This window comes from Alternaria burnsii (genome assembly GCF_013036055.1).
Source record: "Alternaria burnsii strain CBS107.38 chromosome Unknown 752, whole genome shotgun sequence".
In the NCBI taxonomy this organism is placed as follows: domain Eukaryota; kingdom Fungi; phylum Ascomycota; class Dothideomycetes; order Pleosporales; family Pleosporaceae; genus Alternaria; species Alternaria burnsii.
In genome coordinates this window covers 584,017-604,649 of record NW_024066114.1, presented here as the reverse complement: position 1 = coordinate 604,649, position 20,633 = coordinate 584,017, and the positions used below count along the sequence as shown (strand labels likewise).

At 52.1% G+C, this 20,633-nt stretch overlaps 6 protein-coding genes across 6 annotated transcripts; 2 read left to right on the top strand and 4 right to left on the bottom strand.

Annotated features, from left to right (window-relative positions):
* Positions 1–476: 476 nt before the first annotated feature.
* Positions 477–1,956, bottom strand: GT037_006286 (cation diffusion facilitator 1; the record flags this gene model as incomplete). Its single annotated transcript, XM_038931333.1, has 2 exons — positions 477–718; positions 774–1,956. The coding sequence occupies 2 exons, from the start codon at positions 1,954–1,956 to the stop codon at positions 477–479; spliced, it is 1,425 nt and encodes a 474-aa protein (XP_038785830.1).
* Positions 1,957–3,078: 1,122 nt separating this feature from the next.
* Positions 3,079–3,264, bottom strand: GT037_006285 (uncharacterized protein; the record flags this gene model as incomplete). Its single annotated transcript, XM_038931332.1, has 1 exon — positions 3,079–3,264. The coding sequence occupies one exon, from the start codon at positions 3,262–3,264 to the stop codon at positions 3,079–3,081; it is 186 nt and encodes a 61-aa protein (XP_038785829.1).
* Positions 3,265–3,914: 650 nt separating this feature from the next.
* On the bottom strand, positions 3,915–10,834 carry GT037_006284 (glycoside hydrolase family 2 protein; the record flags this gene model as incomplete). Its single annotated transcript, XM_038931331.1, has 9 exons — positions 3,915–4,949; positions 5,002–6,091; positions 7,439–7,566; positions 7,871–7,957; positions 8,117–8,821; positions 8,914–9,149; positions 9,200–9,317; positions 9,374–10,634; positions 10,692–10,834. 9 exons carry the CDS (start codon positions 10,832–10,834, stop codon positions 3,915–3,917), a joined length of 4,803 nt encoding a protein of 1,600 aa, XP_038785828.1.
* An 895-nt stretch (positions 10,835–11,729) lies between these two features.
* GT037_006283 (glycoside hydrolase family 2 protein) lies at positions 11,730–13,071 on the bottom strand (the record flags this gene model as incomplete). Its single annotated transcript, XM_038931330.1, has 3 exons — positions 11,730–12,013; positions 12,068–12,599; positions 12,646–13,071. The coding sequence occupies 3 exons, from the start codon at positions 13,069–13,071 to the stop codon at positions 11,730–11,732; spliced, it is 1,242 nt and encodes a 413-aa protein (XP_038785827.1).
* A 1,390-nt stretch (positions 13,072–14,461) lies between these two features.
* On the top strand, positions 14,462–15,737 carry GT037_006282 (inositolphosphorylceramide-b c-26 hydroxylase; the record flags this gene model as incomplete). Its single annotated transcript, XM_038931329.1, has 3 exons — positions 14,462–15,237; positions 15,286–15,534; positions 15,584–15,737. 3 exons carry the CDS (start codon positions 14,462–14,464, stop codon positions 15,735–15,737), a joined length of 1,179 nt encoding a protein of 392 aa, XP_038785826.1.
* Positions 15,738–16,318: 581 nt separating this feature from the next.
* Positions 16,319–18,147, top strand: GT037_006281 (splicing cc1-like protein; the record flags this gene model as incomplete). Its single annotated transcript, XM_038931328.1, has 3 exons — positions 16,319–16,971; positions 17,024–17,341; positions 17,394–18,147. 3 exons carry the CDS (start codon positions 16,319–16,321, stop codon positions 18,145–18,147), a joined length of 1,725 nt encoding a protein of 574 aa, XP_038785825.1.
* Between the last annotated feature and the right edge of the window lie 2,486 nt (positions 18,148–20,633).

Sequence of the window (20,633 nt, the reverse complement as noted above, 5' to 3'; positions counted from 1 at the left end):
TAAAAAACCATGCCTTTGCCACCAAGAGAGTAAGCGTCGACAATTCTGACAATCACATGATCTTGAAAGTGCTCAATGTTGAAATGTTGGGAGAGTTTTTTTTTTGGATCCATAACGATATATGCGTTTTGTATGTTTCTCAAAAATCAGACCGATCTCATCAGCACAGCTAGCATTCGACATGGTGGTTTACAATCTCATCCTAGAAACGGACAATACGATTCGGAGAACGAGGATAGCATACGCGCATGAGACGACTTTACGAGTAGTAGCATTCATCCTGATAGCGATAGTCGGTAGAAGCGTAGAAAAATTCCCACATCTTCTTCATATCGAAGAACTGATAACAAGTATATACAAGTTCAGGCAATTCTCTTATGCCCTTACACCCTTCAATTCGCTCTTCCCGCTATTCTTCCACGCACATCCTCCCCATATCCTCACCCATATCCTCACCCATATCCTCACCCATATCCTCACAGCTCCTTCTTCAAAAAGTGCTCAGGTCGATGGTCCGTCTCATAGTCCACATGGACATACGCCCTCTCAACATCAGGAAGACTCTCCAGTTTTATCTGGAGTTCCTCAGCTACGTCATGTGTAGCTCTCAATGTAGCTTCTGGGTCCATGACAATGTCTACTTCGACAATGAGGCGGGGACCGGAGTGGTAGGCACGCACAGTGTCTATTTGGAGGATGGTGGGGGAGTGTGTCATCGCTGGATAGCAAGCATTAGCGCACCGGCCAAGTAGATGTAATGGGAAGAGACTTACAGATGTAGGTGATGTGCTGCAACATGGCCGTATCAGCTGTAACGCCGATGAGAAGCTGGAATTCCGAGTACGCGGTTCTCGACCACAGGAAGATGATCAAGACGGACAGTATCATGGCACCCATGGGATCCAACCACCACTTCAACTTGGATCCACCGACAGACGTCAACACACCGAACCCGTTGATGAACAGGTCGTTACGGTGGTCTTCCCACAGAATCCTGACTTGACTGTACTTGTTCCTCAAGGCCCAACAATACAAGAACAGCGAGAACTTGGTCGCAAAAGCAATGCTGACGGCGATGACACTGGGTAGGAAGAAGTCGTTGGTTTCGGGTCCGGAGTGTTCGGCAACCGTACGGATAGATTCGACAATGATGACCACAGACACGGTAATCATGAGCGCACAGAAACAGAGGTTTCCGGCGGTCTCAATTCTTGCTTTTCCCGAGGGGAACTTCCTGGCATCAACGCGTGCCACGGCGCGGTTGCACATTATAAGTGTGAGGTTGGAAAGGGGATCGAAGAGCGAATCCGCCATTGTCGTAAACAGCGACAGCGAGCGAGAAGATACGGCGGCGTAGAGCTGTAGGACGGCTAGAATGATGTTTGCAGCAAAGGATCCAATGACGGCGATCTTGTACTTGAGGTGGTTGGCTGTATCTTCATCTTTTGCAGCAGCCCGGTGTTCAGCCACTGGCTTGAGCAACCTCTCAATGTTCTCGTTCTGCGCCGAGTAGAACTCTTCCAACTTCTTCGCCGAGGTAGCCTTCTTGTTGAGGGTGATGGGACCGCAGCCATCGCGCTTTCGCGACGTGTTGGCGCGGATCAAGGCCAATTCCGACTCGGGCTTTATGGCAGAGGACAGCGAGTACGGGTCATTGTCGGGGGTGTACGAGGGCGGCGATTGCGACTCAATGTCTTGGTGAAAGCTGCCGTGACGCGCAGAGACGTGGCGGGCTATGGGGTCGTGGTCGGTCGTAGGAGCCGCTGTTTCGACGGCGGTGCTGCTAGCATCGTTTTTGCGGATGGAGCTATCTGCATGGTGTTGCGCGCTGCTACTATTACTACTGCTGGCATTCACGTGGACGTGGGGGCTTGATGTGCGTTCTATGCGGTCGGGATGTGTGTGGAATGGGTGGGGCTTCATGGATATGGCGCGGTGGAGATCGGGCTCTGACATTGTTGCGATGGGATATCAATCCGCTTGTCGATGGGGAGGAACAAAAGCTGGGGATGCGATTATCGCGCTCCTTTCACATACATGACCAAGGCGGCGGCGGTGAAGTAGGTCCGAGGATAGATAGCCAAGCTCCATGGCTGCGATCGACAGCTGGTGGGCCAACGTGCACGTGGGTAAGACGTGCGCGGTGGTGGCGGGAAGGTTAGGTGCAACTTGGTTCATCGTCACGACCCCTTTTACGTGAACTCGCTCTCGTCTAGTCGTGCATGTACAAACAGGACCACTGGGTGTATTCAATCCAAAATCTGCAGCCCGGATCCATCTGTCACATGTCACCTATTTCCAATGCACTGTGCAGTACCAAACAGAGACTCTCCTAGACGGCTAATCGTTAAGATCCGCGCAACATTCCGTCATCGGCATCCCCGCAGCCCGTTTCGCCTCGCCTCGCCTGCCATGTCCCACATCGCCCAGAACCACGTGCGTCACATCTATCCAGATTCCTTCACGATGGATTGCAAACCCTGCACATATCATACCACAATTCAAACGTCACCTTGGACAAAATCCGCGCATACTCACCGATGACAACACATGTCGGTTAAGCATTTGATGTTGCCGGACAAGCAGCCAAGATGGACTCGTTCCCCGCTGTGCGCTTGGTACATCATATCTGTAGTGTGCAGACAGAAACAGTAGCGCGTTTGTCTTATTGTACTTTGAGTTCTTGGTCTCGTGTGACAATACCTAGACAATGTAGACGTGCACCTTCTTTCCCTCCTTCTTTGAGTACACAGCATTGGACGTAGCCGCAAGATCACTCCTACTTACACTTCTACTCTACGTACGTGACCATACACTCGACATGTCCTAGTCCGATCCACGTTCACATGCACGACGCCCTTAGGCTAAACACACCCTCACTCAATGAAATGTGGATTAGTAACAATATAACCAAGTAACAGCAGAGAGGCCTATAGCTCCTCTGTTAAGCCATCATGCCCATTGCACGAATCCTCTTTCGGGTTTAAGCGGATGAAAACGGTGTATGCATTCGTGTCTATGTCTAACTACTTCCGACATTGCATGCAGGCCCTGGTATGCGATCAACCTCATGCCTATTTAGCCATCACCAGAATCCGGGGTACAAATAGTGCGCACCCCATGTCTATAATAGCGAGTGAATAGAAGAGAATCTAACCACCTATGCGGTACATACATCTGCAAAACGGTGAAAGGGTGATGTGGACGCAATGCACAGTCGAGGTTAAAGAGAGAAAGTGCAGGGCTAAGGCTGTGATGCAACATAGAAGAGGGGTGAAGGATGCGGAAACGACGCAGACAAGCGCAGCAAAAGTGTAGAAAAGAAAAAGGGGACATCTACATACGGATCCGCCTCCATGGCCTGGACACGCCAGCCAGCCTTACTTTCCATCCGTGCAACTGTGTAAGGATGTGGTAGATCGACAAGAACAAAAAATAAAGCGACTTCGGGAGAACAATGCTAGAAGCCGCTGACTTATCTATAATCCGTGTAAATCATCCTTTGCTCCGAACAGCAGCCTGAACCCTGGACTGCCATGAGTGTGTATATGAAACCAGGGGGTAAAGGGTAGCCCTTGTGCTGAATATTCCGCTTGTTCGGTTTCACTGCCGGCTGTTGCATATTGCTACTTCTTTCTGGGAGCTTTCGTATATGCGATCGGGTTGCTAGGCAATATCCCGGTGGCTATGCGTCGTCCGGTCGGCTCCGGCATCGTCAGTCGCACAAAGTCGTCTTGGCGCATCTTCATCAAGACTGACAGCGCATATGTGCTGCGCACACGCAGACCTGCGTTCCTACGCTAGGGTATAGTCTCGAATGCTGCCTACGCGGTATGTGCTGTCCAGACTCGGGCAAACATCGAATACTGAAACGATCGACAGGAGTGTTAACGTAACGCTCCCTGATGGTCTCTTTAATTTCCATGCATCCAACAGGCCCCCTGCGCCCCAGAGTCCTGTGCCGCACTTGCAAACTCATAGTCCCCACCAAACCCAAACGGCGTCTCTAACATATCCGGTAAATTGGTATCCCACATCATATCATCCCAAAAGTTGTTCAAGATCGTCGGATCGTTCCCGGCGTTGGCCCAGGTAGGTGTTGCAGGGTTGTAGTGTCCGAACGCGGAGGGATGATGTTGTCCGTAGGCGACTGGGTGGGTGTTGAGCATCGTCGGCGCGGCCGACGTGCCGGGGACGGGGAAGTGAGTGTGGGCATGCGGGTGAGGTTGCTGTTGTCGATATTGCTGGGGCTGGGGAATGTGTGGCATAGCAGGCTGACCCTGATGGGATAGTGTCGATACATTCGTCTTGTACGCGGCGTAGAGGCGGGTGACTGCATCGCCGCTTCGTTTAGCTGCGATACTCCAGTCCTTGACTGTCTCAAAAAATGTGAGTGCTGTTTCGATACTGGCTTTCCATTTCTCAACCTCTTCCGGTATGCTGGTATCGCTGAACAATGAAACCAGAGGTACCATACAGGCTTGGAAGCAAAACCACACTGCGTTCCAACTTGAGATGAGATCGGGCATGCATTCATGGCTGATTTCTTCGATTGTCTTGGATGCGATAAGTCGACATTTGCCCACTGCGAGCTTTTCGTCCGCGCTGAGGGCGACCCAAGGAGAGCGCCGTAGTGCTGCAGTAAGCAGGATTGGACGATGGAGGATGATACGAATGTTCTGGAAGCGCCACTTCATAACCAGTCTGGTTCGCCGAAGAAATTCTGGACACGGCTCGTCAGGGTTGGAGAGAATCGACGGCAATTCCTCATGCCACTTCACAATCTGTGCGTCGTAGCTAGCGGTTTCTGTGGAGGAAAGCAGAGGAGACTCGACGAGCCGATCCTGTATCCTAGTAGCGATCTGACAAAATGCCGAAGCGTGCACTAGAGGCAGGATCTTGAGTTGCTCGATGTACTGAGGGCTGTTGGGTGGTGGTATTGCCTGGGACTGTATTTGACGTCAGTAGTTATCGACTGCAGCAGTCGTCAAGAAGGCTTACAGTGTTTGCGGCCGTTCCAGGCCTCAAGACAGTGATGGAAGGCCCCATTCTGCCCAACGAAGGTCGACCCGTCGTAGTGGAAGCCCAAGAATCCAGACAAAACAAACTCCACCAGATGCGTCGTCTCATCTCCGGGGAAATAGAATCCTCTTCACCCGGTGCCATGAACTGCCTGCTTGCGTCACTGCGTTCAGAGTACTCACGATGTAAACCTAGCGCGGTAGCCATACGAAGCGTACCGCCCATCAGGGAATGCGCTTCATTCGGGCGGTTGAGATAGTGCATATAGTATCCGCTCATAATGGCTAGAGCCTGGAGTACTTCTAAGTTGCCGCTTCCGAACGACTCCAGAGACAGGTGCTGCCGAGATCGATTGAAGTAGACATAGTGTGCTTCGTTGTCTGCAGCTAAAGAGGCAAGCGACCCCAATGCGAAGACCATGTTCAGTAGCGCCAGCCATGCTGAGTCCTTGCGGTTGCCGTACAAGAACGTGGACCAAAACTTTCGCTCATCGATCATAGGACAGAAAGGATGCACGCGGTCAAAATAGCTTTCAATCAGCTCTTGACCATGCTCGGCAGTCGGTAAGGCATCTGGCCTGCTGTCTGCTAACTCCGGTGGCGGAGAGCCTGCGCGGCTTGGTAGCGCAGTCTCCTGGCTGTTGTGTGCGATGAGCGAACGTGTCTGAGGTGCACATCGTACAATAACCTTTAGTGCCGCTGTAATAGAAGAAATGCCAACGTAAGAGGATAGGCGGTCGACGGACATTGATAGTCCATTTACATCGTCGGAGATGCCTTGGACACGGAGCTGGTGCTTCCGTGCCTCGTCCCAGTAAGGATCTTCAGGTGGAGCCTGCTCGAGCGCTTCCAAGCTTTCGGCTCCATCAGATCCAACCTGCACGTCCGATAGCGTTTGCGAGTCGGCTGCCGATGGCGATGTCGTTGAGTGAATTGCACTGGAGGAGAGAGCTAATTCTAACAGTTCCTCGCGTGGGAGACTAGCCAGCGACTCCAGGTTCTTTACTCCATACAACTTTGTGAGGATGGTCTTGTACTGTTCAATATTGTTGGAAAGCTTGTCGACTAGTCTACCAAACTAATTAGCCCGACCCGTCTTGATAATGTTCTAGAATGCTCACTTTCTGCTAGGCACAACTCGTTGTGCAGGCTTCGAATAGCCACATGCCTCAGGGTGTTGATACCATTGGCACTGTCCACAAGGTTGTGAACCGTCACATCGAATCTTGCGTCGTCTGCATTCGACACATGCGTTGCTGGTTGATATGCGTCGTGAGCCTGGTGGGCGTGATGGTTTCCCCGCGCTGTCACTGTCTGCTCCGGGTGACCGCATTCCCACGGATGACTGGAAGGTATGAAACATGTTGCAGTGACCTCGGTGGTAAGTCGGCGACGTGCTTCAGAGCCGCAACTCAAGAAAGAAGAACAGGTATTTCAGACCAGAGGTATCAGGCGACCCTGCATCCAGGTGCCAGGTCAAGGAGGACAGTCGGTCAAATATGTCGTGACAAGAAGGCGATGACCAGAATGATGGTACAAAGTACTAGTGGTGGTACGTTCAGGGACCAATATAACAAGAATCGGAACTAAAAGGTCGACGAACCGGGATCGTTATATCAGAGACGCTCGGTAGTGCAGTTTGAGCAGTGCATACCACCTGCAGCCTGAATCAAATAAGATGCACAGAGGCAAAACGTAACGTAGGTGCGTCTGGTTCCCAGGCATGTGCCGTCATAATCCTGCAGAAGCTTGTGGTATACTCGGCGCGGAAGCTAACAGCAAGTCGCAGGGCCCGGGCGACAGAAAGGCATTCCAGAGTGGACATTCGAGAGGGTATAATCCCCGCATTATAGCCCACAGCACCCCTGTTTGCATGCAGCAGGGCTGACTGGTGGAGCGAGAGGGAGAGGAGAAAAAAAAGGGCAGGCGACCGTTGAGACGGGCGGACGGGAAAGGATTGCGTCTTTCGCGAGGGGAGGGGGCCAAGCGAAATTGGAGTCAAAGATGGGGCGTGCCGCTGCCGACGGCTTCGAAAAGGGTTCCAGAAGAGATCGCGCACGACATTACCATTTTAGAGCGCTGCGCTATGCGACTGACATGAAGCAGCCTTTTTTCTCGCTCTGGCTGCGGCAGCACTACTGCACGTCGTTTCAGCGAGTGCGGATCATCCTTCCCGCCACGATCAAGCAGCGCGCACCCTCGATCGCATGGGCGCAGGTGGGCATGGATTGCGTGCCTACGTTAGAGGCGTGACATGTGTGTGTGGGCCTCTGGAGAGGGTGGTGCGATGCGAACCTAAATCACAAGCCCTAACGTCGAACACATGCTTTCGGGTGAGATGTACCCGACCTATGAAGGACGGCCGTTGCAGGCAAGCCGCGTTGCAGGCGTAGAGGAATGACAACCATGCGACATACTCGCTACCGCCGCCTTCTGCCGACATATCACCAGTCAAAAGCCCATACCAGCGTCCGGGTCGCGAGCCAGTGTGGGCCGAGAAGCTCAAAAACCCACCGAACGCTGCTGCGTGCTCGCTGCGAACCGGCTTTGCGTGATGGCATGCGGCTAGGTTGCATTTGCCTGCACCCTCTACCCCATGCAGGGCAGTTCCAGCCAATGCTGTAAAGCGCTGGGCGGCGCCATTTAATTAACCCTGGAAATTCAGCATGTTCGATAGACACGTTCATATCCAGGGCTTGGCATATACATGACGATGGACCTATAGCAGCCTCACATATACCCTTCGGTCCAAACTCTACTCGACAATGCCTGGTTATTACGCAGTGCGATTCCACACCTTTGGTCCTTGCCTATATTCGCCGTGTTCCAAAGTTTATGTCGCGACATACGAACTCGAGCCGATGAGCTAGTCGACGCTCTTGATGATCAAGGACTTGTTGTACTTGCGCATCAGCATGCGCTGAACATACCTCTAACTACATGTACTTGCATTCACACGTTATGCCCCACAAAGCGGTCATCCTGCTTCCACATCATCCAAGCAACTCCACATTCCGAATCCTGCGAGCTGACGCCTAATCTTTGCCCAAATATGTCCACCTCAACGGTTCATCCTGCTTGCCCAAGCCCCTTACCTTGATGATCTGCTCATCTCCAGGCACCACATCTATAGCACTGTCGTGTACAAGGACGCCTGAACGTTCCTCGAAGACCAGGCCTTTAGTCGGTTTCTGGGCCTTGACCACAATAGTCTCGCCCTTCGGTATGACTTCCAAGCCGCGGTCCCTGAACTCGAGATACTTGAGTGGCTGGGGCCAATCGACATCGCGAGACACAATTTCGCCATCGACCCATATGCGGACGGCTAGGACATGCGGCTCTTCGTTCCGGTTGTCGATGGTACCTGAGAGGACGTCGGTCGTTCCGTTCGGTACGAGCCTGACATCCTTCTTGACGATCTTCGTTTTAATCTCCTTGCCGCTCTCAACGCTAATATATCGCAATTCAACGGTTGCTGTCACTTCCTCCAGTTTCTGACTTGCGACCCAGACTTCATAGTCGCTAGTCTTGGGTACTCTGGCATGTACTACGCTCCAATCAAAGTGCGCCCGTTTGACTGCAACGGCGATGGGGGCAAGGACTCTGCGCATAGCGTAGTAGGCCGGTTTCTTGCGCTGGAAGTAATCGACGATAGACCACGAAGTGACTGGCCAGCAGTCGTTGAGCTGCCAGACGAGTGCACCACCACAATGCCTGTTTTGACCCCACTGTCGTCTCCAGCCCCTGTAGCCGAACATTAGTGCTTCTGCTTGGGATAGCTGTGTTAGGTGGATGAACGACTATTCGCTGTTAGTACCTATACCGGCTATATTGCGGCCCACTTAGTCATAGTTCCCGACCATGAACCGGGTAACCGTCGGACGGCACATACCTCTAGATCAGTCTTGGTGCGAAAGTTCTCCACCAAATACGTGGCTATCCTTCGCTCATGTCCGTCCGCTTTATTATGAAAATCAAGCATGTGGCTTTGTGGATACAACTGAGAAGGATCGGTGCAATAGTACCTGATCGTGTCGATATGTGGAAATGCTTCCATGCCGAATTCGCTGTTGAAGCGGCCGCCTAGCGTATCAAAAATCTGGTATTTTTCCTGTGTGCCATGCCACACTGCATACATCGTAAGTATAATATATGTGACGCAATGTGGAGATTATTACCGTTCCATTGATGCATGTCACCCACTGTGGGGTTTGACGTCTTAAGGCCGTCGCCCCATGGTGATCCTGGATGGTATGGAACATGTGGACTTTCCGCCGCAACGACGTCAGGCAGTAGCTGTAAATAGTGCTGTCAGCGTAATTGTGATTGATAAACGCACGATACGCACGCACCTTTTCGTATATGTATCGAGCCGGGAAGTCAGTCTTGAGCCAGTTCTCTGGATTCTTGTCCTCGTAATCGTATGTCAAGCCATACGACTCCTGCACCTGGTAGTCCTCATTATTCCCGGCATAGATGATGATGGAAGGGTGATGTCGCAGTCTGGTGACGTTTGTGGTGCACTCTTCCTTGATTGATCGCAGGATGTCCGGAAAGGCGGGATAATTGCCGCAGCCAAACATGAAATCTTGCCACACCAGGACACCGAGTTCATCGCAGATGTCATAGAAGATGTCTTCTTCCCAGATGCCGCCACCCCAGATTCTGATCATTATCTGATAGCCATCAACCATCATCTCGAGCCATTTACGATATTTTTCTTCGGTCACACGTGGAGTAAAAGAGTCGGCAGGAATCCAGTCCGAGCCACCACAAAAGACATCAACGCCGTTGACCCGGAAGTAGAAGCTTTTTCCAATAGCATCTGGCTCCTGTATGAGTTCGCCTTTCCGAAAACCTGTTCGACGTGACGTTTGATGTGTCTCTGCTCCATTCGTGAGAACCGTCGCAGTAACGGTGTACAAAGGCTGCTCGCCATAACCATGGGGGTACCACAACTTCGGGCTGCTGACATGGAAATCCACTTTGGCCACACCCTCGCTGATCTTTGCAGTCTCCCTAAAGACTCGTTGATCTCCATCGAAAACATCAAAGCTAACGCTGTCTGCGGACGGTCCTTCCACAGTAGCAGAAATCGTTCCCTGGACTGATTTTAGGCTATCATCGAGTTTGTAGTCGACTCTCAGATCCTTGGCCCTTGCCTGGTAGGTTTCCAATCGCACTTCACGCCAGGGACCGCACGTGTTCAGGATTGGGCCCCAATCCCAGCCCCAATGGTACTGAGCTTTCCTTACTGCAAGCCTTGCCATATCGCCATTGAATCCAACCCATCTGTGGTCTGGGTACTTTTCCTTGATCTTGATGGCCTCAAGACGGGCAGATGCAAAGTCGATCTCCAAAGTGTTCGTGCTCTCTGGATTGAGCTTTTTAGTCACATCGAGGCGATGCGGGACGAACATGTTGTCGCTCTCGAGGATAGTCTCTCCATTGAGCTTGACTGTGGCGAATGTGTCCAGACCGTCGAAGGCAAGCACGTGTGTAATACCTTTTTTTGCTTCCTGTACCTTGGGCAGCTCGACTTTATATGTCCAAACCTTGTCTGCCACCCACTCTGCGTCAAGCTCATTGAAGCCCAGGAAAGGATCCGGAATTCTGGCTCGTTTGTCAGTTTCTGCAAAACCCTTCCGATTCCTGAACTTCGAGACATACTTGCCGTGGTCCATCAAGTCCAGGTGTACATTTGTCGGAACCTTGTTGACCGACATCCAAGCATCATCAGCAGTATCATCAGCCTGCTTGAAGGCCCAACCCTTCGAAAGCACGTGAGCGCTCAGAGCTTGTGCTTTTGCCATGATGGATGAAGTTCAAGATGGTAATGACCGATCGAACCTCCTGCCAGCCCTTAGAAATCGCTGCCTCAGACTACCAATTAGCGGGGTAAGCAGCATCACCACTGGGGACGCCCTTTCTTCTTGAATGACGACTGGACATCCCTCTACCATGCTAAATCAGACAATTGACTTGGCCGGAGCATGTGGTGCCGCGTTGAGCTCCATCGAGCCGTTCGTAGCACCGTGATGTGGTCCGTAAAGGGTATGCGGAGAAGGTGGCCCGCGCCCAAAGCGGCTAGCAAGCCGCCTATTGTGGATCTGATGTCGGAAGATATGACCCTGAGCCGCAGTTCAGCCGTCAGAAGGCCACGAGGTGCAGGTACAGAGGGTGAATTGCAAGATGAGATCGGTCTCCGTTGTTCCGTGCCATATAGAGAAGTTGGGTAGAACATTAGAGGAGCGACGGCAGTGTTCCGAGTGGTCAAGCCCCACGCAACGTGGGGTCCTTCTGCCAGAGCAACCTTATGTTGCTGAGTACGTAGGCTATAATCGCTTTGTTAAATCTTACCTGGTACTTTACCAACAGAACCTTAAGCAGCTTCCGGTTACCCGGAAGGCGCAGGTCTTAAATCTGACAACATGAATTCTGCCGCACCATTACCTGGTCATGCATTTGGTCGCTCACCAACATATGGCCTATAGCAGACCCCTCTCTGAATGCGACTGTGCTGCAATGAGGGGGTGATTTGGGGGAAGTATTGGATTGAGATGCTTAAGAGTCAATTGGAGAAAAGAGGAAGGGGTATAAAACTGGGACTGCCGTAAGACTTCCACCTCGCTCCACGTGAGAACAACAAATAACAGCAGCAATGGGGCTTCCGAACACCATGGACGACAAAGCGTAACTACAGTCTTGCTACCAGAAGTGTGAAGCTGATGTCACGGCCACCACAACCAAAACAAACGCAAACGGATTACCACCCAACTTTGAGATCCTCGACGCAGCACTTCTCTTTGCCATTTCACTCCTGGATTTCATCATCATCGTAGCTTGTTTGTCGACTCTGCCTTGCTGCGCTAACTGAAGCATTTCCTCTCGACTCGTTGAGAGGATCGTCGTCGAACGCGCACCAGGACAAAAGACCACTTCGAATCCAGCTCCGGAGGGGATGATGAAGGTTGAAGTCTGGTCATCGAACGCTGTTTTGGTTGTTAGCCTTGCTCCATTGATTGAGTATCGAGGGGACCACATACCAAAGCTGTATGCGTCAGGGCAGACTGCCTTGACGTTTTTGGAGTACTCGCTTGGTTGACACGCACTTGCAGAGTTGTATTCTCCTGTACAGCAGTCTTCAGGCCGATTGTTCTTTGCACATGCAGAGAAGCAAGGATTGAACTGTGGCCGTTGGATGTTGTCGTCGGGATATGGATATACGCCATCGCCAGGCTTCTCAGGGGGGTTCTGCTGCAAATCCCATGGACACCATTTAGAGATCTTATTCTTATCGACCTTCTGATCAAAGGGCAACGGGTAGGAGGTATTCGTGCGTAAGAAGTCAGGGTATTCGGGGTAGGGATTGTAGCCTTGGGAAGCTAGCAGTCCATCCGTGCCTTGGCAGGATGGATTGGTGAGGTTCGGAGGGATATCGTCGAGCGTGACGTTCTCGAGCGGCTGGAGTACGATTGCCATGGGGACGTTGTAGCCATCGACAAGCGAGATGTCGTAGTATGTATGTCCGTCCCCAGCATCTAACGTGAACTCGGCAAGCGAGACAGGAACGTCCCCCTATGTTCGAGTCAGCAGTGTATCAATATAGAGCGTAATAACATACCCCGACTTGACAATTCAAGGCGCCATTGCAGTCGCCGGATCCACAAGCCTTTCCACGACCCGATTCAGCAGCGGTACCGTCACTGTTGAACGTACAATTCGTCCTGCCCCACACGCGACCCTGCCAATCCTCTGACACAGTCTGATTTTTTGTCTCCCCAGGCTCAAGCTTGAAGCCATTCTCTCCAGGACCTGTACCGGACTGCGTTGAGATACCAGGCCAGATGCTCTCGGGACAACGGTTCGTCACCAGCAAGGGCGTGATGTCCAGTTTTCTCCGATTGGCTTTCCAGGGTGCCTTTTGTGCCATGTGGTGGAAAGCGTCGGCCATAGGCAACGCACTCAGGCACAGCACGGTGCATAGCTGAGCGATAGAATAATGGTTTGTAGGCCGGGTATGACCCCTGCTGGACTTGAAAGTAGACATGGCGGGATGCGACTGCGCACAGCGGATGCGCAATCACAGGACCAGTGCTCGTAGTAGGAAATGGTTGCTAGGTATATGAAGAGAGGATATAGACCTGTTGAGCGTCGTCGTAGAGGTATGTAGATGTTCTTGAGGTTGTGGAGGTACTGATGATAAGGCTGGGAACGGGGGTGAGGTCAAGGGCCAGGGCCCTGTACCAAAAGCAAGGCACATATCGAAAGATTGGCTGCTGTTGGACGCTGTGAAGGAGTCGCGACTTGGTAACGGTCAGTGACGCAATGTCGTTTTTCTACCCCTGGCAGACAAGGGTCCAGCAAGGCTGGTGCGCAGCCTCACAGCCTGTCATTGGCGTCCACGCGAATGCTTTCAAAACGGCGGGCCGATATGTTGGTGGCTTGTTCGACGTTGGAAATCATCGACGTGAATACATGTCTTGCCAGGACACGTAAAGCCGCCCAGGTGACCTGAAGCTGGTCAATGCTGCAGAAATGTCTTTTGGTGTTCCACCCAAAGGCAGCCTTACCCCATACAAGGAACTCGATAAACACTCTGCCGGCATCTGACTTTGCCTCTTTGTTACAGCAATGCATGCCGAAGTAGCATATACAACTAAGAAGTCTACGGTTCTGTAAGATATTCTTGTTGAAGCCTTCGTCGACTGCCGCAACATCTGCACCCAGGTATCTGTTTAGAGATTCCTTTTCGTGGAATGGCTCGAATGTTTTAACGGATTTAGACGTAATGCGTCGTAGGTGTGGTAGTCGCGAGGCACATTCACATGGGAACGATGCGAAGTCGCATGTGATTTAGGGTGCTGCCTGCAGTTATTCGGACGAAACAAAAGTGATCCGACCATGGGCACATGAAGAGCGCTAGAGGACACCGTGCCCAATCAGAAACTACCACGGCAATCTCCAGGCCAAGGGAAATTGCATCTCCTTTCCGCAAACTGAGATTTCGTGGTGGCATCTCGGGCTCGGAGGTGGGAGGGCGAAGATGCCGGTCTCGCCACATTAGCTGCGGGTGGTGAGATCTACGAGGCGAGCGATGCGGCTTGGCTCTCCTGACAATAACTGGAACTCTTACAGACTGCTATATTGTCCTCTGCACACACACACACGCGCGCATTGTATTGTTTATACTCTGCGCATCCTCCCACCCTATACGCTCCTTCTCTACCCCGAACTGGTGTTCCACCACGCCACAGTTTTCCATCCCTGGCTTCCGCGTTGTTGTCGCCACGCAACTGTAGCTGACCACCACACCGCTGATACTTTGTCTTTGAATTACACACCGCTTCACATAATTACTTAACGATTACCTCTCTCCGTTCACGTACTGCGAAGAACCTGCCGCCTTTACTGTAGAGTTCATGTCGACAACCACCACCATGCCCGGTCGCACCCTTCCGACGATTCCGACCGCCGAGGTGCGCAAGCACAACAACGAAGAGTCGTGCTATGTCACCATTGGCACCAAGGTCTACGATGTCACCGACTTCCTTGAGGGCCATCCCGGTGGTCCTGAGTTCATCCTGGAATACGCTGGCAAGGATGTAGAAGCCATTCTGAAGGATGAGATATCTCACACACATTCCGATTCGGCCTACGAGATCCTTGAAGAGAGCCTTGTGGGCTTCATGGCTACCGAGCCTGTTCTCAATGGTGCAGTGAAGAGCTCGAACCCCGCGGAAATTGTACCTCTGCCACCCACCGAGGTGGGCACACTGGAGCTCAAGGGTATGGAACAGAACGGCAAGCCGCTATACGCCGCAACCGGCATGTCGTCTGCGGAAGATCTCTCCAAAGAGACTGACCCCACCATGGACTACAAGCAGCACAAGTTCCTGGACCTTAACAAGCCGCTCTTGATGCAAGTCTTCTTCGGTGGCTTCAGCAAAGACTTTTACCTAGAGCAAGTGCACCGACCGCGTCACTACAAGGGAGGTGACTCTGCGCCATTGTTCGGCAACTTCTTGGAGCCGCTCAGCAAGACGCCATGGTGGATCGTACCATCGCTGTGGTGGCCTTGCGTTGCAGTTGGAACAGCAGTAGCGTTCGGTGGACTGTCATCTACCATGGAACTGGCGGGATACTGGGCTTTTGGGCTAGGTTTCTGGACCATTATTGAATACGTTCTGCACAGGTGCTTGTTCCATCTCGATGAGTAAGTTCCCTGCCTCTCACGCATCCGATTTGTTCTAACAATAATCAGCCACCTTCCCGACAACCGCTTCGCTATCACCCTGCACTTCCTCCTTCACGGCATCCACCACTACCTTCCCATGGACAGGTACAGGCTTGTCATGCCACCTACGCTCTTCGTCGTCCTCGCGGCGCCTTTCTGGAAATTTGCACATGCAGTTATCTTCTGGAACTGGTACGCTGCTTTGGCTGCTTACTGCGGTGGTATCTTTGGATACACCTGCTACGACATGACACACTACTTCCTCCACCACCAGAAGTATGTATACGCGCAAGTTACGTTCAAGAACCTCACTAACATCTCAAAGGCTGCCCCCTTACTACCAACAACTGAAGAAGTACCACCTCGCGCATCACTTCGCAGACTACCAGAACGGTTTCGGTGTCACGAGCCGCTTCTGGGACCGCATCTTCGGCACTGAGCTTGAGATGGGACCTTCCAAGGTCATCAAGTCGAGCTAAATTGATGAGGTTCCTATTAGACTTTTGTTATCAGACACCCACTTGTCACTACGTTGTCAAGACCAGCATTGCGGGAAGGCGTTTAGTGCGTCTGCGAGACCATTTTGGGTCCAAGCAGCTTGATGTTTGCGGATATATTCATGACACACTACCCTTTATAATAGTAATGCCAACAATCTTATGATTCCTCAGTCACTGCTCCTCTTCAGCACTTCGCCGTGCACGTGAATCGTTGCCTGCAGCTTCCCGATTGGTCATGCGAGGCTCTTGCCAAGACCCCTCTCCAACTTTTCAAGTTGCGACGCCTAGGCCATCCCTCCGCTCTCCACCTCACCCACCTACTAACAACTGAACGGCATCCACAAAGCTTCAATCAAGCACACATTTGTCGAGTGCAGTTCACTCAAGAGGTCTTACGGAAATCGTCCGCAGTGACATCTACTACGTCCGTTCGATATCGCAATTGAATCAATACTTGAGCCCGTGCTCGCCATCAACAACAACACATCGCCTTTTGCAGTGACATCGCGCATCACTTCCTACCAGCTACACTTATCGAGAGCTAGGAAACCGCCACCGAAATGTCTACGCAGGCCGCAGTCGAAGCCCTCCTCGAGGAGACGGCCCGCGAGGTCGAGATGAAGGACGCCGAGCGCACCGCCAGCAGCGAGGCGCGCGACACCGACAGCCGCCGCGACGACCGCCATTCAGACCGCCGAGACCGTCGCGATAGGAGCCGAGACCGCGGGGACCGTCATCGTGAGTCCAATGGAGACCGGCGACGAAGCCGCGACAGAGACCACCGCCGAAGAGACGGAAGCCGTCCTCGTTCAAGCAAAGGTGCTGACACAGATGAAGACCGTGATAGGCCCCGCCGCAGCAGCTCGCGCGACCGCCGTGGAGGTCGTGGAGGCCGTGACCGTGGAGGCGACTTCTATAGTGGTGGAGGTCGTCCGCGTTCCCGCTCCCCTCGCGACCGTGGTAACGATAGGTACCGCGATAGGTCGCGCGACCGCCGTCCCCGCAACGGTGGTGATGAGCGCCGCAACAGCCGTCGCAATGCCACCCCGCCCGAGCCCGAGGTCACCGAAGACGACCGCGACAAGCGCACCATCTTCGTCCAGCAGATCTCTCAGCGCGCTGAGACCCGCCATTTGCGCACCTTCTTCGAGAGGGTTGGCCCTGTTGTTGAAGCTCAGATCGTCAAGGACCGAGTTACTGGCCGGTCCAAGGGGTAAGTACTTGCTTCACTACGACCCAGACAAGCATGCTGACATTCCTTCTAGCGTCGGCTACGTTGAGTTCAAGGATGAAGCGTCTGTTCCCCAAGCACTGGAGCTGACTGGCCAGAAACTGAAGGGTGTTCCCATCATTGCCCAACTTACTGAAGCAGAGAAGAACCGTGCTGCTCGTCCCTCTGAGGGTGGTGCTGCCCCCGGTGCCAACGGCGCCCCTTTTCACCGTCTCTACGTCGGCAACATACACTTCAGTGTCACCGAGAAGGATCTCCAGGAGATCTTCGAGCCTTTTGGTGAGCTTGAGCAGGTCATCCTCCAGCGAGATGAGATGAATCCTGGCCGATCCAAGGGATATGGTTTCGTTCAGTAAGTTGTTTATACGTCCACCCTGCATGCTATCATGGCTAACACATCTTAGATTCGTTGATCCTTCGCACGCTAAGAATGCTCTCGCAGAGATGAACGGTTTCGAGCTCGCTGGCCGACAGATTCGCGTCGGTCTCGGCAATGACAAATTTACCCCAGAATCGACTGCCAACCTCCTACGTACTTTTACTCAACAAGCACAATCCTACCAGGGCTCTGCTTTCAGTGGTGCCGGTGGCCGAGGCGCCTATGCTGGTGGCTCCGGCGGTGTCTTCGACCGTACCCACAGCAAGGACGACCGCGGTGTCAGCGGAGCCTCTGCGCTTGATGACACTGATGTCGCAGGAGTTAACTACAAGACTTATGACCGCAGCAGACTCATGGATGCTCTCGCTCGCCGCGACGTCCCCGACTCCAAGCAGGGCAGTCAGTCTGCCATGCCTACACCTACCACTCGCAAGCCTGCTGCCCCCGCCCCCACCACTCCTATGGCTTCCAAATGCGTCAAGATCGAGAACGTCTTCGATGCTGACGAGGAACAACGCAACTGGGGCGACAATTGGGTCAAGGACCTTGAAGTCGAGATCAAGGCTGAGTGCGACAAGAAGTACGGCAAGGTCGTTCATATTGCTGTCGATGCCAACAGCGAAGGAGACGTCTTTGTTAAGTTTGACTCCGTCTCTGGTGGTGAGAAGGCTCTCCAAGGTCTTAATGGTCGCACGTTCAACAGCCGCACCATCCGCGCCTCGTACGTTGTCGATAAGATCTACAACTCCCTTTGGGGTGCTGCTGCAAGCAGGTTCTAAGCGATTGGTACGTTACAACTGTCATGAGACATGTGGTAGGTATTGCTGCTGGGCATACCCAATCACTCATGTGTACAGCATACCCCATGGGCTCATACGGTTTATACACGGCTCATTCTCTTGGTTCACTCTTACGGTTCCTATCATGGCACAGTCTTACACCTTCGGTACGCATGCATGGCGTTGACGGTATGATACGGCTCTCTTTTCTTTCTTCTTCATTTCTTGGGTACCGGCCTTTGTGTCGTGCTAGCGAGAACGTGCAACGTGCGGTGCTTCCAGTGGTGGAGGCTGCGTTGTTACCAACACATGAAGGATAAATAAGCGTTCAGAGGTACTATGGATGGAAATTTCGGTGGATATTGGGACGATAATGTCTGGGTGGATAATCAACAAGCCTGTTTAGGCAGACGATGGGTGACAAGTTGGGGGACTATTGCTTGCTTCGGTACGTCTGTTGAGGAACATGGCCTTGTTCAGATCTCACGTTGGTCTCCAGGTTACTCACAGACTGTCACACACCATCAGCATGGATCAGGAAGCGGAGGATTTATGGTTGCTAATAGCACATAGGACCAGCTCGTCTCTTCCTCTCCCTGGATGACTTGTCTGTCAATAATCATGTGTTTTAGATTCCTCGTTGCCTTGGCCTTGATTTAGAGTATGGGCTTACTCTGGAGTGATTTGGCTGTGGTTTGACCCTCTCTCCATTGCTGACCATTTTTTGCCTGACGTCGCGATAGGTTTCGATCGCATCAATGCCTTGTAGCTAACTAGGACTTTCGAACCACCACTTCCTCTCCGCGCCACTGCTGCGTCGTGAATAGCTATCGTGCTTGACGTCAAGAAGAGTCAGTTCAAGCTTGCTCAAATTTGAACCCCACGCATGGCGTCACGATAAACACGACACAAGCGTGTGATACTTTGACAGACGGCGAGAATTGGTAGCTACCACACTGGTGCGCCAAGGTAATTTCCTGGCTCGACTGGGTGTCGTGTCAATGTGTTTGCATGATATCTCTTCTTTGATTTCAAGGTCCACTTTTCTAGCTTAAAGGTAAAGTAAGGACGAATGGAGTCATCTTGTTGGGAAAGCCCACACAGGCACGCAAGTTTGGCGCAGGTAACCTGTTGTCGTCAACCAGTAGAGCTTAGCGATGGTGCAATAGAAAATGGATTAGGTAGGTACGTTCTTCTACAAGGGTGCTCATTGGATGCCAGGTCTTTGCGCTGTGTCCTTCTCTATTGTCATCACTACACTTTCGGTGCAAGTTGTGTATGCTGTATGTAGCGCAGTAATTCACTCTCTACTACCATTACCCCATGGTGTTCAACTACAATCTCGAAAGACACTCCATGAGTGTATCCACCGCATCATCCTGCTGAATATCCATTCTTGCATCCGTAATCCGGTCGGCCAGGTCCTCCATCTCCACATCCCCAACCCTGACTTCATCGTTGTTCTCTCCACCGAACAGACTCTCTTCATTTGCATCTTTGTCATCCACAACTATTTGTGTTTTTCCTTCACGGTATACTTCGGCTGTTCTACCTCTCAATGCCCACGTTTGATACCCTCCATCCTTCTTCTGCCCCCGTCCCAACGACCTAAACCCTTCCAGATATTAGATCCAAAAGACTCCGACAACTCCCTCAGAAACTCTACCTCCTCTCTCTCTACAGCTTCCAAGACAGCTTCGTACGTCCAAATTTGCACGTTTGTTTCTACATTATCCGTCACCCTACCACCCTTTCTAGTATGCTCTTCCAGACAACGAGCGTACTGGCTACGAATGTATTCTTCAACACAAACGGGACACGTGAACAAGTGTGCATGTAGATTCTGTCGTTGCCTGAGCCAAGAGAGTGGGATCTGTGGCTTGGAAGTGTAGATGCTTCTCGTACAGTTGGGCGAGCAGGGGGCTTTTGAGGTCGTTACTGGTGTGGCGGAGATGGCGGTTGTAGGCGACAAAGACGAAGAAATAGAGGTTTTTACGACGTGTTCACAGTCCAGCGTATGCAGCAGTGACGCTGGGTCCTCGCAGTGGTTTTTGGGCGGCGGCGGCTTGGTGAACGACATTGTTGGGTTAGCCGCGAGTTGCTCGCTTGGTTAATTCGAAGTGGAGATTGGGGTGATGGTGGGAGCTGAGTGAAAAGTGGGTGGGAGGTCAAGGTCAGGTGTAACTTGTATTGTACGGGAACGATGTGAAAGAGAACCTGGAGTGGGTGTGATGAAAGTGCAGGTTCTGCATACATCAGTTAGACTCGACCTTGGTCAGTTTTGAGCTGAGATCCTCTCGAATATACAGCATCACAATCACGACCGAGCAATCAAGCCTCGAATATCAAGTCTATACAGCAATAATCATTACAACTATAAACCCAGCATATATCCATAAAACCAATGGAGACCACTTCAAGGTCAACATGGCATGAACGCCTATTCCAAATGGTAATGGAAAAAACCACCGAAAGTGAGTGTACAA